The sequence below is a fragment of the Lygodium microphyllum genome, chromosome 29 (genome assembly GCF_053477565.2).
Source record: "Lygodium microphyllum isolate KBCC chromosome 29, Lygodium_microphyllum_v1.1.10, whole genome shotgun sequence".
NCBI lineage: Eukaryota > Viridiplantae > Streptophyta > Polypodiopsida > Schizaeales > Lygodiaceae > Lygodium > Lygodium microphyllum.
Genome location: NC_141163.1, coordinates 116,634,343 through 116,653,402, shown reverse-complemented (window position 1 = coordinate 116,653,402; position 19,060 = coordinate 116,634,343). Strand labels below are relative to the sequence as shown.

Below are 19,060 nucleotides of genomic sequence, written 5' to 3'. Positions count from 1 at the left end.
TGTGTGGAAGTTGGCGAGGGCTTTTGACCTTGGAGTGGTGGCGATGGCCTAGTTGGGGTTGCCTATAGTGGTGGTGGAGGACTCATTTGGAATTCAGGAGGTAGGAAAGGGGATGCATTGGCGGAGCTAGCGGGGTAGCTAGATGGTGTTGCACGACGCTCGCATGAGATGGCGAAAGGGGAGCTAAGATGCATGATTAGGCAAGGTGGTGAAGGGAACAAGCATGATTGGGCTAGGTGGCTAATTGGCACAGCACGATCGAGCCACGCAACGGCTCACGTGCTAAGATGCGTGGTAGCCAACGGGGTCGAGGTGGGACAGTTGGCCAACACTGCATGATCGAAAAGGGGCCGGGGCGATGCAGGTGTTGCAGTTGTGGGCGTTGGTTCCGGGGAGCTGGCTGGCCCAAGCGCAACAACCAAGTGAGGCCACGTTTTTATACACATGAGAAGCACCATGCATGGCTTTTGAAATTTTCGACGACGATCCATTGGCAAGGGAACTTGGGAAAGGGCCTTTGTCATGTCACGTCTTGGGCCTGTTTTTTATGCGTGGTGTGAAACCGGCCCCCCCCCCCCCTCTCCCGAATCAAATTCAAATTTAGAAAACAGGTGGTTGTTGCTTATTGTTGATGTGAAATCCACAGCGGGCCTATCAGAGCTACATGACTCTCTCTCTCTCTCTCTCTCTCTCTCTCTCTCTTCCCCCCATCTTGAATGTTAAGGAAGCTAGTGCTTTGCATCTAGAGGGAGTATGTGATAAGAGAAACATTTGAATTTTGTTCCCCTCTTCTCTCCTCTACCTGTAGCTGCCCCCGTCTCTGAGAGAGAGAGAGAGAGGAAGAGAAGAAAAGGGGAGAGAGAGAGAGAGAGAGAGAGAGGGGGGAAAGAGAGCATGACAGATTGAGAGAGATAATGGAGAGAGAGTGTGAGGAAAAAGGGGAGAGAGAAAAATAAGAGGGGGATAGAGAGATTTTAGAGATAGCATATATATATATATACATAAGAGGAGGAGAGAGAAAAAAGAAAAAGGGGAGAGAGCAAATAGAGAAAAGAAGAAAACGAGATAGAAAACAAAAGGAAAATGGGGGCAAGAGAAGAAAAAGAAAAGAGGAGAGAGAGAGAAAAGAAAAGGAAAAGGGAGTAGAGAGAGAAGCAGAAGAGGGGAGAGAGAGAGAGAGAGGGGGGAGGGATGAGGGAACCGAAATATAATATATAGGGATAAAGTGAGGGAAGTGATTGCGTGGCAACTTCGCTTCCATCTCCATGCAATAGCGCGATATAGTGATAATAAATAATAACTAAATGGGCACCCTAATTACCATCCTAGGCCGCGGCAAACAAACGGTGGTGCAAACTTGGAAACAGCGAGAACGAGGAAAGCAACGCCATGCTTTAGAAAGCACAAGAAAACGGGGTTGGAGGGGGGCGAGAGAGAGAGCCAATGAAACGTTCGTAAACCTTAGGGTTTCTGCCAACACAGGAACACAGAAATGAACGGCGGCTGCATTAAGTTAGGGTTGAGCTTCTTCATCATCCGTCGTTAGAGTTCTCTCTCTAAGCCATGTCGTTTTGGGGTAAGTTTGGAGAGAGAGAGAGAGAGAGAGAGAGAGAGAGAGAGAGAGAGAGAGAGAGAGAGAGAGAGAGAGAGAGATTAATTGGGAACCCTTTTGATTGATAGGTGTTGAAGTGAAGCCCGGGAAGAAGTGTAAGCTATATTACGATGACTTTGAAGGCCCGAAGCTGCATCTCACTCAGGTGCTTATGTACTCATACTGCATTCCAGTTTTGCAGTATTGCTTTTTATAATTAATATGTATTTGTGATCAGTCCAAAAGCGACCCATTAAGCTATACGATGTTGCGGTAGTTCCTTTCCCCTTCCCATGTCCAATATATTCCTCTTTGCAGGTCACATTGGGAGCTAAAAGAACAGTTGAGAGAGCCATCTTAATGTGCAAGGTTGGGGAGAAGCCCTTTGTCTTCCTATGCTCTTTGATTCCAGGAGTGATGGAGACATGTTCTCTCAATGTCTACTTCAATGAAGATGTCGTTTTCCGTGTGGAGGGATCCTCCAGTTTGCATTTAGCTGGATACTTTGAAGTCGAGGAGCCACAATCTGACTCTGAGGAAGATGACTACGATGACGATCCTGTGCGTGATTATGATGAGGAAACAGGAGATGAGGATGATGATTCGTATCCATCTAAGCCCAAGTAGGAATCCTTCAGATTCATGAAGCATGTAAAGTGGTCATACTCCACGCAGTCTTACAGAGCATGTCTTTATTCTTGTTATACAGTTAGGTAGTCAGAATAGACTGCAGCTTGTACCATACTGTTTAATATTGTTCTTCCTTTGATTGCTGGAGTATTGTTGGAGTTGTGATCGACCATTAATCTCCTTAGGCTTTTACTCACACACAAACTCGTATTATTGGGTTCTAAAACAAGAAGGCCACCAACACCTTGCATTTACGTTGTCATTACATTCTCTCGGTCTCTCCCCCTATAGACACATACAACTTTTTTTTTGGGAGTGGAATGCTTGTTTCGTTCAAAAATGGAAAAATACATATCCTGATGATTTTAGGTGAGGCATAGTAAAAGATATCAGCAAAATGGTTCATACTCATCATGTAGAAGGTCCTAAGGTTCTAATAAATGTGTGTGTGTGAGAGAGAGAGAGAGAGAGAGAGAGAGAGAGAGAGAGAGAGAGAGAGAGAGAGAGAGAGAGAGAGAGAGAGAGAGATTAGCAAAGGGAAATCATGGTGGGCAAAAATTTTATTGTTTTGAGTGGTGTAGATAGTTCATAGAGCAAAATCTAGTCCAAAAGATGAGGAGAGAGAAATCTAGCTAGTTTTTAGAAAGCACTTATTTATAGACGTGGTCATAGTATGTGATAAGTTATCCCTTGATTGTTGAAACATCTTTGATAAGAAATATGTACTAATTTTTTTTGTCAATTCATGTTGCTTTTTGTTTGAAAGGTTATTTACTATTCTAAATAGTGGAAAGATTCATTTTTTCACAAATTTAGAGATTTCTTTAGGTGCCATAATTGGTTAATGAGCTTGTATTCATGGAGGAAGAAACCTATAAATTTGGGCTAGTGTGAGTTGACAAAAAGAAAAGGTAGAAAATTCACTATATTTTGGCTAATGTGTAATCATGAGGCCTACCTTTTCCTAGTAGGATGGATTGCTCCAAAAAAGGCTTGTAGCATGAAAAGAGTGTTAGAAGCATGGGTAGTGATTTAAGCATGAGAAATTGTTGTAAGAGACTATACAAACTCAAAATACAAAGAGAGACATTTCAAAGAACAATGTGCATTGGGTCTCTCTCTTCACCTCGGATGTAGTTGGGTGAATGTGATGATTGAATGTGGAGGGAGATTGCTTATAAATAGGCATTAGAAGTACCAAAGTAGATGACTAGTTTGACAATCCCAAAACCAAGTGCTTAAAAGTACTAGTTAGTCACTAAATTGTTGGCATCCAAAATTAAGGTGGTCAATTTTAATCTCTAGCTATGATTTAATAAATGTCTAGTGTAATGTACACACTCACACATGAGATGTCTAATTTGCTAACATTCATAGATCATGGGTGATTTAGTACAATATAATATATGATGATAATGAGGCTAATTATAGTATATACAAGGATACTCAAAATGGACCATTGATACCCAAGTAGTGGGTGATGAAGCCACCACCAAGGTACCTTGAAAAGACATTGATGTTGATGTCGATTGTACCAATCTTTGAAAACAAAAAGTAGCCAAAGTAGTTCCTTGTGCTCATCAGCAATGCCTCTATAGTAGGATATGTGACTATGGATTTGTCACCTTTGTCTAGACCACTTAAGTGTCCCCTTATGTGACCTTTGACTAGGAGCTAAGCATGTGCTCTGTTATGAAATAACCATGAATCTATCTAGATGTCAATCCTAGCTCAAGAATTTCAATTTGCCAGGCTTTGTTGATGCGGATGGGAACCTGTTCTCTAGATCCATTGCACTTGTATATGGATGAGACTTAGATGTCCCACCTCCACCATCTTTTGCACTATAATAATAATGGTGACTTGTTGGAGTGGTTACCCTACTTCTTTGTCTGTTTCTTTTTCTAACGATGTCCCTTCTTGCCACATTCGTAGCATTGTACATTTTTTTTTTCTATATGATACCCTCTTTTGAGTTGTAAAAACTTGAGCATCAAGAGTAGTAGGAGAGCCTATATTCTCAATTGAATGTGAATTTATACACGATAAGCTTATAGAAGAATAGTGGAGGATGTCATGAAGTTTGTCACTAGTAATAGAACTCGGAGGAGGTATTGTGAGGTAGATGTGCAAAAGATCAAAAGTGACAAGGGATATGAGAGAGATGAGTGCTTGCCAAGACTTCAGCCCTAAACACAAGCTCAAGAGTTCAAGAAAGCACAAAGAGATGGGATTAAGAATAAATAGAGTGTAGTGTGGAAACATGGCCATTGGTCATGTGCGAACCCTCTCTTAAGGCAAAAGATTAAAGCAAAGGCTGAAAACAACCATGAAGTGTGTGTCGGGAAGAATCATTAGTTGGAAAATAGGTCAGTTGATCAAAACATAGTAGTGCTAGGTGTAGAGTTAAATGACTCACGATAAGTATATAAACCTAGGCGTAGCATAAAGATTGGAAAAATGTTGAGGTTGGAGTAGTAAAATCTACTTAAGCAAGAGCCCTAGAAGATGCCCAGCTCTATAGAGAATACACAGATTGAAGATACAATTTTCAACACTTCGGAGAGAGGCCCAGTCTTGCAAAAGATGGACAACATGAAAACCTAGGTGTAAGGTAGCTAAATGCTAGGTTGGAACTTGGACCAAGCTTAAAATCAAATCTGTAGGAAAAGAGTAGGTATCTAGCCAAGTGTATCAGACTTCAGTTCACAACAGTTAAATGCAAGGCGGAGCAGCAGTGGGATGAAGATAACTTGACCTTGAGTAGCAAGCAACGCAACAAACACTAGCACAAACATCTTATACCATGTTAGAAGTGGGGACAATGATGAAAGCACGAGAAATTGTTGCAAGAGACTACACAAACACAAATCATAAAGAGAAATAATGCAAAGGATAAAGAACTCCAAAAAAGAGTGCTTGAGAGATGGAGTCCATATATCAAGGCAAAAGATAGTACAAGCTTAGAATTTGAGCCATTGATAATGATAATTGGCTCCCTCTCTCCACCATGGAATAATTGAGTGATTTTGATTGAATGTAGAGAAGGGAGCTTACCTATAATTAGGCACTAAAAATACCAAATGGGTGATTGTTTTGGCAGCCCAAAAACTAGACATCCAAATATACTAGTCGGTTACTAAAATGTTGACACTTAAAATTAAGGCGGCCTAATTTGCTGACAAAGAATTGCTCTTATATAGAGTTCTACCCAACCAATTAAATACTATTGCTTGTAAGTTATATAGAAAATGTGAACTTCATTATGCTTTCAACAAATGTCTAATCATGATGGATGTCTAATTGTGAAGCCTATTTCTTCCTAAAAGGGTGGATTGGATCCAATGAAAGCTTTTAGTACTAAAGTCTAAAAACGTTCCCCCTATTTGGATCTTTGCCATAACTCTTGTTGTCAATTCATGTCCTTTTAAAAAGAACACGTGTTACTAGAATGAGAAATAGACTTAATGAATTTATTAATATAAACTCTAATTTTGGCATCCCTAGCTCTTGGTGCAATGACCATTGCACTAGTAGTGAAAGATGATACCAAGCATGTGGTGGACATGTGTATATGTGGTGCAAGGACAAGGCAAAAGAAACACAGTGCAATGTGAAACTTTTATTAAATTGAAAGTTTGTGGCTTAGAATTGAGTTATAATGAAAGTTTCTCCTAGTAAGCAGTACGATTAGGATACTTAAGTTAGTAGGCATGCCTTGAGCTTAAGTTTTGTCTAGTGAGTAGTTCACTTATGATTAATGATTAAGTCATTAATTATTCTTTAATTAAAAAACGTGATTGGATTGAGGAGCAATTGGTCATTCATTTGGAAATTTGATCTTGGCTATTTGGGTCTCTCTCTCTCTCACACACACACACATATTGGAGCAACCCAAGCTTGGTAAGTTGTAGCAACAAAAGGAGATGCATGCTTGTTGATTTTTTACAATGAATAGTAAGAGGAGAGTGTTATGTAAGCATTTTGAGGTGTTGGATGATTGGGAATCATTTTCTTTTTCTCTCTTGGGTTGTACAAGCTTTTGCTTTATAGCAGATCAAAATTAGGATTTTGTTGGTTATAGTAGATCAATGGCTAGGGTTTTTGAAAAATTAGTCATTTTAGGTGTGGAATCACTTTTTGAAGACATTCAAATCAAAACCCTCAATTTGCCCTTTGTTTTGGGTTGCCAAATCATTGAAGATTTGAGGCAAACATCAAGGAAAATGTATTTAGACATGTAGGTGTATTCAAACATGTAGGTCTGATTTTCTAGCCATTGAAAGCATTAAATTCAATGTTCAATCTTAGATGCTAGAGATTAGGACTTATGGATAGTAGGTTTACATGTTTGAATTATTTCAATTTGACAGTGAACTGGTTAGGGCAAAGCTCTAAGATTGTTGTATAATCAAGCTTGAGGCATCATGCAACAAATCGGCTCTAAGATTGTTGTATAATCAAGCTTGAGGCATGATGCAACAAATCGGATTGGTCTAGGATTGAGATTTGTGCAAGATTCTCATTGATTGGAGTGTGGTAGGAATGAGACACTATGGATGCATTCTCAACATTGGAGTGATTGGAGCTTTGTATTCTTGAAGACACACTAGTTTGTGTAATTGAGATAGATTAAAAGCTCATTGGTCTAGGTTGGTGAGAGCATGGCAACATGAAACAAGGGATAGGAATGGGGATGGGGACAAGGTCAGGGATGGCCAAAAGCAAGGAACAGGGACGGGGTGTGGGATAGGGGAGGGGACGACGTACATAAATAGCATTTTAAAATGTATGCATGTGACGTGGTGGGTGATGTGCAGGTGAATGTATGCTACCGAAGAATATGTGCATGTGCATGTATGTCTACATGTATTTTCTAGTGTAGAAAAATTGCATGTGCAACATGGGCTGATTTGATATGGCTTCATACAAGAGTATGTTGATTTTGTATGTGTATGTGTGACAAAAGGGAGGCCCCAACCCTCCACAAGAAACAAGAGGGCTCCCTATTAGGGGATGTGACTAGGGATGGGTGGGAGGGGGGGACAGTTGTTGTGGGTAGGATAGGGGATGTCCCTCGTCCCATTTTGGTATCCCCTCCTGTAGATTTGTTTGGGATGGTGTGTTTGTGTTCTGGGGACCTAGGACGGCCGTTCTCTATTACTATGGGTGAGAGCAAGTGAGGGCAGAGCACTTGGAGCAAATTTGGTTCACTGAAGAGCAAGGCACGTGAGGAATCATTAGCAAAAAGAGTGTTGGTTTGTGACAGCCATGTTGATTGCATGAGCGGGTCACAAGTGGTTCATGTAAAAATATTGCTAGATACAAAGGAGAGTAAAGTATGGCTGAAAATAGAAGGAATTGACCTGAAACTTTTCATTCTATTTGTAGCTAATCCAATCAAACGCTCATCTTCAATATTAAAGAAAATACCATAAGGAGTGCTCACCTCAAGGGCTAATCTTGTGTTGTCTACTGTGCAAGAGTGCTCTAGCTCTTAGGTTCTTTGCCATTTATTTTCTTTGGTGAATTGAATGGTGTGTGTGTTATAAGTTTATGCTCACTACCCTATAGATTAGATTTATAGGCCAGTTTGAGCACCCAACAAACATCTCCACGAAGGTGCTCTTTGTTTCAAAGTCTACTTACTCTGCTAGATAGTGGAAATATTCTTTTGCCACCAATTTAAAGGTTTATTGATGTGGCACAATTGTTTCATGATCTTGTAGCCATGGAGGAAGAAACCTATAAACTTGGGCAAGTGTAAGTCGATAATGAGGAAGGTGGAAATCTCATTTTATGTAAGGTGGAAATCTTATGTTATGTCTAGTAGGAAATCTCATTTTATGTAAGGTGGAAATCTTATGTTATGTCTAGTAAACGTTTAATCATGAAGCTTATCTTTTCCTGCAAGGGTGAATTGGCTGCAACAAAGGCTTTAGCATGAAAATGCTTGCCCCTATTCAAAGATCTACCTGACCAATAAAAATACTGTTGCCTGTAAGCTATGAAAAGGAAAGATGAAAATTCCATTATGCCTTTCTTAAATGTCTTTATCATGAAGCCTGTCTTTTCTTAAAAGGGTAGATTGGCTCCAATGAAGTCTTTTAGTACTAAAGTCTAAAAGAGTTGCCCCTTTTTGAAGTGTTGCCTAGCTGATTCATATTCTTCAATAATTGTTGCTAGTCCTCTATCAACCTGGTAGAAAAATTGGCAGCCTTTAGTCTTCTCTTTAAATCTCCTTAAATTACCTAGGAATAGTAATCTTTTGCACAAATGTGTGCGTGCACACACGTACACACTCATAGGGGTGGGCACCGACTCGTGTGCCCCCCCTCCCTTTTCTTGTTTTCCCCCCTCCCTCTCTCCCTCTCTCCCCCTCTTCTCTTACCCCCTTGCTTTTCCTGTCATCTTTTTTTATTCTCCTCTTAAAATTGCCCAACCACCACCTATACATGGCAACCAATGCAGCAAAATTCTGCATGTGGGTAATAACAAATGTTTAAGAAGGTTGCACTCTACTTTTTTTAATTTCTTGTTTTCAGATTGCATTGTGCTTTTTCCTAAGCTTTTACAGAATGGTGTACAGCGAGGATAGTGAGGATGATGATCCTGATTTTGTTTGTGATGACTTGAGTGAAGATGAGACAATCAGGGTTCCCAATAGAGGGGGTATGCTGTCCCTTCACCCTTTGTTAGTTTCCTGAATAAGTTAAATCATTGTGTTTGCTCTTAAGTCTACTCCCAATGTGGATAGCATGTTTTTGAATGAGGTATGTCTAATGTTATTTGGATTCACTTGAGTTTGTAGTCACAATTGAGGAACTGGATGATGAGAATATAGAGAAACCAGCAAATGGAGGGTTAAAAAGGGCACTAGTTACTGTTGATAAAGGTGCGGTAGCTGCCAAGGGGTCTGCATCAAAGAAAGCAAAAGTCCAGGGTGATAACAATGGGGACAGACTGATCACTGGAAAGTTGCAGAATGTAGATGACTTAGCTAAGGGCTCGGAAGAGGAGCAGGCTATGAACAGTGAGGATGAAGATGGTTTCCCATTGAAGTTAAAAGGGTAGGTTGGTAGAACAGCCTCTTAGATCTCCAAGTCGGTTCTTTGTGTATTTTTGCTATGTATATCCTTCATTTTAAGATAGTTATTCTACCATTGCAGATCTAGTGAAGTTCAACCTTCTCAGCCTGATCTTGACCAGAATAAACTAGCAGAGACAATGCCCAAGGATTCACCAACAGGCTTAAAAAAGTCAAAGAAGAAGAAGAAGAAGAATAAGAAGCAGGAGTCAACTGGGAATGTGGAGACTGTGCCTGTAAATCTGTCTGTTGGGTCTGCGGAGGTTCTTATGAAAGGAGGTGATAACAGAAACAATGGGCCAGATGCTAACATGGTAGATGGGGTGAGCAAAGCTTCAGCCAAGAAGAAAAAGAAGGAGACCCAAAAAAAGGAATTGGAGCAGGATGGAGCCCCTCAAGGGGCCAGTGTGAATGGCACACAAGCAAATGAACTTGGCAACTCAGTGACACCCACAAAACAAGATGGCAGTGGTCAGGTGGAAGTTTCAGAAGCAAAAGCAGCTGATACAGAGGAGAAAACTCCAAATAAGAAAGGGGTTGTCAGGAAATATCCTAATGGACTTGAAGTTGAGAACATATCGATTGGAAAACCTGATGGGAAGCAAGTAAAACCTGGAAAAAAGGTGTGTTCCTCCTCTTCCTGAACTAGCTGCTTATAACTCTATGTTGCATGCACCGAAGATGTTTGAAATTTCTTTGTGCACATAATAAAACCTGCTCTGGTTCAGCCAGGAGAAGTTTATCCATCTTGCATCACAATGGTATAATCGTATGTTAGTCATACATTAATATAAGGCATGACTATTCTCTATGTCAAATATGCTTTGCAAACCCCTTTTTGCAGCCTCATACATATAGGGAAGTAAAGGCTGAATTCCTTGCAAACTTTCAGTATTTTAAACTTCAATACTGATCTTGATCAACTTCTTTGAGACACTACCTTCACAAGTGGGAGGTCAATCCTGGCTCTCACCTACTGCATTAAAAAGTTCAGCGTTTGTAGCGTTGTGTTTAATCATCTTGTCCTGATAGCACATCCACATCTGGTACCAGTGATTTTGGTGAGCAGAAATTTGTAGTGGACTTCTTGTTCTGCTCATGGTTCAGCTTGTTTAGGTGAGCTTTATGTGAATATTGCAAATGTTCTCAGAGAAAAAATCAGGGGTTTATTTGCAAGCATAAAAGATCACACTTCCAACCTCCATTTATGTGGAGTTTCTGGAGAGCTCAGTGCTGTGATTGTTGTTCTTGAGTTAGACAGAGCATCTCTTGTTTTTAAAAAGATGAATAATACACTTATGGAAAGAGTGTATGGGAGAGTATAAAGAAAGTGGCTTGGCCCATTTGGAATGACAGAACTTTCATCAGGTACTGCAATGAAGTGAGATAGATTTTTGTATCCATTCATGTCATTTAAGAGTGCACAAGAGGGTTTAGCAAAGATCCAAAAAGGGAGCATGATTTTTTCAGACTGATTTTAACGCTTCTGGTCCTGTGCCATGCATTAAAGGCCAGCTTTTATTCACGAGTCATCAATGAGCTGTCTTGATGCAGTCAAGTTTGTACCATACTTGAGAGTCTGGTCCTGTACCATGCTTTGAAGGCCAGCATTTATCCATTGTCATTGAGTAGCTGTCTTAGATGCAGTCAAGCCCTGTACCATGCTTGAAAACCCAAGTCCCTTTTTTTTTGTGGTTTTTGGTAATCCTTTGATCACCGAGCAGCCTTAATCTTGAAGAGCAAGCCAGGTAACCTTTGATATATGTAATTTTATCAACAACTTTTCAACATTGTAGTTGAACTGTTGAACCGAGTTATAAATGTTGGGACAATTGCTAAGCTGTCTGTGGGTCTAGTTTCAGTTTTCAGCCTTGGACTTGGTTCAGATTCAGTTAAGTACAAGGGGCAACACCCATTTTCTTTCCAGTATTCTAGCTCTCAATCTTTTCCTTTGTGTGATTGCAATTAGCACGCTTATGTTTGTACATGACATCTTTGTGCTTCCAGCTGCCTGCAGCTTGTAGTCTATGCCACATGGACAGTGGGCCAGAATTTGATTAGAGCCAGATTAAAGCAAATGTGAGCTGCTTTCAGGCTTTTCTTGCCATCCCACTTTTAGCAGGAGCTCTTCCAGCCGGATTATGATTGTGCCACCATCACTAGGAGCTCTTTTCACCCCCTCTCAACAGCTCTTCCCTCTCTCCTACCCTGAGGAGTTCTTCCAGCATGATGGTGATATTGCCAGCCAGTTTCTGACATCAGACATATATAGGGCAGTCTCCACCAACATCCAACGAAGAAAATTTCTTGAGGTTTGTGTTTTCTGCTCAATCAGTGATGCAGTCACACCACTTTTTCTATGTGTTTCAGGACTCTTCTTAACTAAAGTGCAGCCTAGATAGCTGCATTCCAGGATTATGGTGCCTAAACACCCTCTAACTCCCTAATATAGCTTGGAAATGCTGCATGCATATGTCTCTTTTAAACAATCAGATTGGGAGTTTTATCTTCCTTATTGAGTTTGTTTATAACAGTGCAAAGCATTCGGCTATTGATTATAGTCCATTTATGTTTATATCTGGTTATGAGCTGAAACTGTTGATTGATGCTGTTGAGTTCAAGGGGGTGAAAATACAGTCTGTGGTTAACTTTTTGCACGATATCGTGAGATGTTGACAATTGTGGTGAGGGAAGTCATTAAAATGGACTAAAATAATGCTATCTTTTATGGTAATAAGAATTGTATTCCTTGAGAGCTCTAGGAGGACATGTGGGCTTACCTTAAAGTCCCAAAGGACTTCCATTCAAGGATTCTTGGCAAGTGCTATAAATTATCTTCGAGGTGTTGTGGTTCCTTCTAAATTACCAAGAAGAGCGTGTCTTGTGAGTAAGACTTATCCCTCAACATTTGAGTTCATCCAGTGTTCCATGTGAGTTGTTTGAAAGAATGATTGGGACAAGGTTCGCTGATGGTTGCGATAGAGGAGGTCTTGTGACTCAAGGAACTGCTCATTACATTCTTCTTGAGCTTGAATTGGTTTTTGACTATAGGACTAAATAGTCCCATCGAAGTTGTGAATAATTGGTCAAGTGAAAGAATTGTGCGGAGGCAGAGGCTACATGGGAATCATTATGTTCATTGAAGAGTCTTCTTTTTTAAAAAAGAGGAGGAAATTGTTAAGGATGGTAATTATTTATAAGGGGAAAAGTGTTACATCCTTAGACATTCGGATGGATACTACTGATATTAGTCATTGTGGTCATAAAGTTACTAGAGTTTCTCTTACGAGTTAGATGTACCTTTGACATTTGAGCTTACCAGGTGTCCCATATGAGTCGTTTGAAAGAATGATTGAGGCAAGGTGAATTGATGGTTGCGATAGAGAAAGTCTTGACACTCTAGAAAATTCTTGGTTATGTTTGACTCGAGTTTAAATTGGTTCTTGACCATAGGACTCACCAATCTCGTTGGACAATTTATCCGGAGTATTTGGTCAAGTGTAAACATTGCTCGAAGATGGAGGCTACATGGGAGTCAATAGAAGTCATTTTTCCCACTTTATTCATGTAGATAATACTATGAAGAAACAACTAGGGTTTGCATTGAGGAAACATAGAGTGTATGACTATGACAAAAACTCAAAGACATAGACAATGACTTGCAAAACTCAAACCCTAAACACAATGCAAAACTCAAAACACAAAAACACAAACAAAGAGAGAGGGAGAACTTTGAAATGAATGAATCAATGCAATAAATGAATGTAAGAGTGTGCAAAATGCTCAAGGGCAGAGTTGTACATCAGTTGGTGGCTCTTATGGGAGCAGATTGAGGAAGGTGCCAATGTGGATCATCCATCGGAGATGGATCGAGTGCAGTAACCATTAGTCGGAGGAGAGGTTGATAAAGAAAAGTGCTGAAAACACAAAAACGACCTAACGTTGATGATGGAAGTTCATCACCACGGGCAATAGTGGGAGGCTGGATGACAATTGTAGACCACGTAACAATTGCTAAGGTTTGGACAGCTAGTGGAAGAGGGTTGATGGTTGAAACTTGCAGGATGGTTGAAACTTGCTGAATGGTGGATAACTTGTCTATTTATAGCATAGTTACTAGGAATGGGAAACACGACTCCTTGGAATGGGGGAACACCCAAAGTCAAGGAATAGGTATGGAGGGAATTGCATATATATGTATACTTACACACACACATAACATATATATATATGTATGTATGTATGTTCAATCAATCAACACTTCGAATCTAGAGATATGACAAATGGAAAATGCATAGAAATGACTTTAGTAATTTAATTGCAAATTCATTGATCAGTCATATGACCTATACACATAAATTATAAATTGGCCTATTAACATTCTTTTTCAATATCAACCATAAATCATGAAATTAGAGACACAATAATCAACAATAATAAAGATTCAAAAGATTGTAATCAACAGTGGATTATGGTGCATTGTAACCAACAATATTGCTTAAGTCCACAACAGATATGCGTTGCAAAGTCATAAAATATGCACTAAAGGCTAAAGATGCAAGTTACAAGAGCTCCTAGTGCCAAGTCAATACTTAAAAGTTTTAAGAGGCTAAGTGGTCTCATTCATGGAAGATGACTTCCTTGTGCATGAATGTTCATCTTGTTGAAGAACATCCTTGCCATCATCACCACCACCATCATTATCATCGTCTTTACAAAAAAATCACCTCTACAATTGATGTACGAGCTAGCAAGTGAAGATTGGAGCTTACAGAACTAGGTTATTTGTCTTGATTGCACCAAGATAATTTCTCTGCTTTGAGTGAATATGATTGAATGAGCTTCATTGTTGCTTTAAACAAGAAGGGCTAATTGTTTGGGTAAGAATATGAATAGCTAAGCTTTGTAGCTTTGGAGCTTTTGCCCCATAGTCTGCCCATTATATAAGAATCCCAATATTTGTCGTATCCTCTAGTGCATCCCCTATACAAAGTGTACCTAATGTCTACCGATACATAGAGAGTTGATTTTCTATTTTGTGTTGTATTATCCACGGCTAGGATAGAGTCTTGCAAGCAATGTGTCTCAAGCCTTAATCACCTCTCTTGCATTTTCCCTTGAAACTCATGATCAAGCACATATGTTGTAGCATGCACAGGAGAGTCATACTCGTTCCATTTGTTGATACAATTGTGCATAACTTCTTTATTTGCTTATACTTGCTAGCATTTAGCTCCAAACTCTCCAATTTCTTAATCATGCGATTCATATTTTCATAGATCTTTCCAATGTATGGATCTATGCTATTTGCAAGTCTTTAAGATATGAGATTGGATCAATCATTTGATTGGTGAGATTCACCTCATTCCAAAAATCTATATTAGAGACATATGCATTACATAACACATTACTAGTAGTGGTAGTCTTACTCCAATTTTCATACTTATCATCGGTAAATAGCTATGTAATTGCACCTTTGTAATAGTGCAATCAACCAATCATAAGAAAGTTATGTGCAATTTGCACTTTTGAGTATTTGAGAAGTTCTTTGTTACTTTTCTTGTGAAACTCAATGTGTGAGTACTAATGATTACATATAAATATGACAATGTTGTTGTCTTTCACAATAAGAGATGCAATCCATGGGAAGTCTCCAATATACTGATTCAGTGATTCCTTCAACAAGTCATTTAAACAATGTGCCATGCATGGATTGAAGGTAATGTCAGTGGTGACATTAGAGACTAGGCATTAATTAATTGATTAATGCTGGTCTAAGGGCTAATAAGTGCTCAAGGATACTTGGAAGACAAATTGGCCTAGCCAATGTATTTATTGATTGGTGAAATTAATTTTTTGAGCACTAGAATAATTATTAGGTTAATTTTTAAAATTAATATTCTTAAAATTAATTTAATGAGTTGGATAATGCTGAAAATTGAGATACGAAGGTTGCCACTTTGCAAAACTTATCCATGCAAGTGGACAAAACGTTTTTAGGGGCTGGTAGAAGTTTATTTGAGCCATTGTGAGAGAGGAGGTTATTAGAGAGCAAGGAGAGGTTGTTGATGTGATTTGTAGCCCATTAGAGATAAGTCCTATAGCATGTGATAACAGTTTGAAGCTCTCCAAGAGCAAATGGCAGCAACCCAGAATCCTTTTGGTGTAAATGACAGCATACAAGAGGGGGTAGTAGTCTTTTTGGTGGTCCTAAGCTATAGGTGATAGCTTCCATGGTTGTTTGAGCAGGATAGTAGTAGCTTGTCAGTGTTTCTAGCAATGAAACTCTAAAATCTCTCTATAGTATTCTCTCTCATCCCCCTAGCAATCTCTCAAGTTATCTCAACATTTTCTTGCAGTTTGAGCCATGAGAGAAAGAGATTTTAGTCAATCTCTTCTGTAAACCCTAAAGCTCAGCATGAGCATTGCATACGACTAGTGGGTGTTGGTTAGAGGTTCACTTCGGACCTTTAAGTGGGAGGTTGTTGGGATAACGACCCATTTGATCTCTGTGTAAAGTACACGCACATTATTTAGCTGTACATGTGAATGCACCCTTACGTGCCCTAAGTATAAATACATTTTATTCTTTGTGTACCGACACATTGTTGGTATAGTCATATCACATCGTACTTTCACTCTGCTCTTCCATTGACTCACTCTCACCAGTCGTCACGCTCTCACTCTTACTCCTCGAATTTCTGTTGTATCCAGTTGAGCTCCAACAAGGTCCCAAATGGTAGAAGAAAAAGTAGTTTAAGTGCTATTATTATGGTAAGAAGAAACACCTCCAGAAGGATTGCAGGACATTAGCAACTTTATGGCAAGAGCATGAGCAGACAGTGACAAAGGGTGATGACTCTCTCGGTGAGTCTTTGTTATCTCCAAGTCCAAGTTTAGGCTCTAGCTTTGTGGCCATAGCGATTGCTGCAGGAGCCTTCCTTATTACAGATTGCTAGTATAGATGATGTGGTCATCCCTCACAACTCTCTATTGCTAGAGAGGGAGTGTAAGGGGGTGGCGCAATGGGGTTGTAGAGCCTTTTTTATACAAGTGCACAGGTTCTTGAGAGGTGTTTCCTTGATGCATCGACCAAGTCTAGTAGGTTTAAATCTTGGAGCTAGGATTGACAACCATGTTCATGATGAGCGGATTCTTTGACAGCGAGTGGGATTGACTCCTAGTCTGAGCTCACATGAGGGGACACTTTGGAGATTCGGGGAATCCATGGTCACATATGTTTTAGAGACATTTTTGACAAGATGGTCTTGTATGCTATCGGGAGACATTGTTGACAGATATTGAGAGTTATGATTCTTCTCTATTTTTAGGAGTTGGTACGATTGACATCGACATCACGTTCTCTCCAAGGCAACTTGGTGGTGACTTATGCACCCACTTCTTGGGTATCCATGGTTCTACTTTGGTGGTCCTTGTTGTATGCACTATGATGGGACAATATCATTGTATATTGTACTGTATTCGATCAGCCATGATTTGAGAGAGGATATTAGTAGATATGTTAGTTCATGGGTGAGTTTGTGTATGCTAGAGGGGACTCCATATATTCTAGGTATTTTAGGCATTTTTTAGTTGTCATTTTGATGGTGTTTATGACATTTATTGGTGGCCAACCAACATTTAATGTTGGCTGATCTCACATTATTTATGACATTATTTTTGCCTATTTATTCACGCTCCTCCTCCACGGTCATTATGCATCATTTGTCATGCATCATTTGTTTTGCATCATTTGTCATTCATCATTTGATAGGTTTTGGTGGAGGGAGGGGAGCAAGTGCGAGTGTCTTCACAGTCGGTGACTCACATTGGTTTTGTGCCTTCACAGTTGGTAACTCACATTGGTTCTGTACTATCTCATATCTTGGTATATAGATTCCATTTCTCAAGTTTCTCTTTGCTTCTAAGTTCTTTGTGTAATGTTTTTTTCTTTTGGAGTGTTTCTCTTTTCTTTCTCTTGTATTCAGTAGTCTATATTTACAATTTTCCACACTTCCATCATTGCATCCACTTTTGATAGAGGGAGCGTAGTGCAATCCTCTAATGTCGTCAGAGATGAGGAAAATGATCACCAACTATCAAGGGAGCAAATCGTAGTCCTCAGATATTGGGGAGATGGCCTAGCTACTAAACGCAAATGCCATAGGGGTGTGAGCTGCTAAACGTAGATGATAACCGCCTAGATATTGATGTTAGGAGTGTGGATGCTGACGCTAGGTGGGAGGAGTGATTGCATACTGTAAATGCAAACACCATTGTCTATGTGATAACACCGGGAGCCAATAGTTTTTGTGATTATACCAGTTGCAAAATAACCTCCAAATATACCAAGTGCAAAAGCCAAGATGATACTAGGAGTGGGAGAGGCGATGCTTGATAGTGGAGATCCTCCTAGAGTACATTTGCAAACCTGTAGTCTGACGCTTGATGCATGGAAGATGACGCTAGGTGGAGGATATGCCTAGGAAGTGGCAAACGCAAGATGGGAAAGCCTCTTGATTGCCCAATGCAAAGACCAAGGGCTGAAATCTTGACATCAGATGCTTGTGGGTGACGCAAAGAAGAGGAATACTGATAGATGCCCACCATGAATCTCAATGTTCACCTTGAGGAGATGTGAGGGTAGGGGAGAGGCAGGAGGGAGAAGGCAAGAGTGTCGGAATGAAGAAGGAAGATGTGTGAAGAACGGCAGAAGTGGGTCAATAATGAATGAAGTGACACCCTATTTATGCTTTTTGGGGTTGTTAGTGCGAAACCCTAAATGAAGTGTGTAAAGCGAAGAAGTGGTTTCTCAACACCTTCTCTTAGGCCCAAAAAGGGAGGAAGAAAGAGGAGCGAAGAGAGATAGGAAGAAGATGTAGAGGATCTCGAAGATCCAAGATTTCTACCTGAAAGGCAACTTTTAATAAAGAACAATAGATAGTCGAATCTCCAAGGTCCCGGTCTAAGTGGTCTTTGAAGATCTTGGGTATCAATAGGAGAAATGACTTCCGTAAGGTCCTAATCCAAAGCCACCCAGGCTGCCAGGAGGAGATAGACCGTTAGGCGGTTTCAACCCCCAGGTCAGAGATTGAGAAGGGGCACAGATTAGCGAGCGCCTCCACATCCAGTGGGTTGGTTGGGAGGTTGGCTTGGCTTGTACCATCAGGACATGGTGGGAGGTGTATAGGATGGTGGACGAGGAGGTGCTGCAACGAGTATTAGGCTGCCAAAGAGAAGTGGAGTTGAGGAGAAGGGAGATAGACGCAGCAATACCTCATGAGTGGCTTGCTCCCCTGATACGAGAGCCGATAGAGTGTGGGGAGGTATGCGCTGCTATGTTTTCACCAGTAGGTATCCCCCTGTAAAGAAAAATACCCTAACATAGAAACATAAACAGAAACCGTACGACAAAGCACATATTGATAAAAAGAACACAGTTAGGGTTAGGGTTAGAGTAACTTAGAGACAATGAATACAGTGAATAAATGAAATGATATGACTACTAATAATACGATGCTCATGCAGCAAACACACTATGCAGTGAATGAATACTGAACCTTGAACTCCTGTATCTCTAGGATCAGGGCAGGGGTAATGAGCTGGAGAGTATGTCATACTCCGAACGGATCCCGAATCATAGCAAGGCAGCCTCCGGATGTCGAACACTAGCAAACGTAGCAGTGAGAAGTTGGATTTGATGCAGACAGCAGTGAGAAGAGAGAGATAAACTAAATACGGAGCCTGCAGGA

At 40.2% G+C, this 19,060-nt stretch overlaps 1 protein-coding gene across 3 annotated transcripts in view; it reads left to right on the top strand.

Moving 5' to 3' along the window:
• The first annotated feature begins 1,319 nt into the window (after positions 1-1,319).
• Positions 1,320-19,060, top strand: part of LOC148011068 (peptidyl-prolyl cis-trans isomerase FKBP53-like) — a 35,191-nt gene continuing 17,450 nt past the window's right edge. The window contains exons 1-7 of one of the 3 annotated variants that reach the window (XM_087671880.1): positions 1,320-1,576; positions 1,681-1,757; positions 1,910-2,196; positions 8,799-8,893; positions 9,033-9,291; positions 9,391-9,931; positions 11,316-11,520. In XM_087671880.1, coding sequence (XP_087528006.1) covers positions 1,564-1,576; positions 1,681-1,757; positions 1,910-2,196; positions 8,799-8,893; positions 9,033-9,291; positions 9,391-9,931; positions 11,316-11,369 — 1,326 coding nt within the window. In that variant the 5' untranslated portion in view covers positions 1,320-1,563 and the 3' untranslated portion in view covers positions 11,370-11,520. Of the gene's footprint in view, positions 1,577-1,680; positions 1,758-1,909; positions 2,197-8,798; positions 8,894-9,032; positions 9,292-9,390; positions 9,932-11,315; positions 11,521-19,060 lie in introns of those variants that run through there. The other 2 variants (XR_015689528.1, XM_087671879.1) reach the window with 2 other exon arrangements.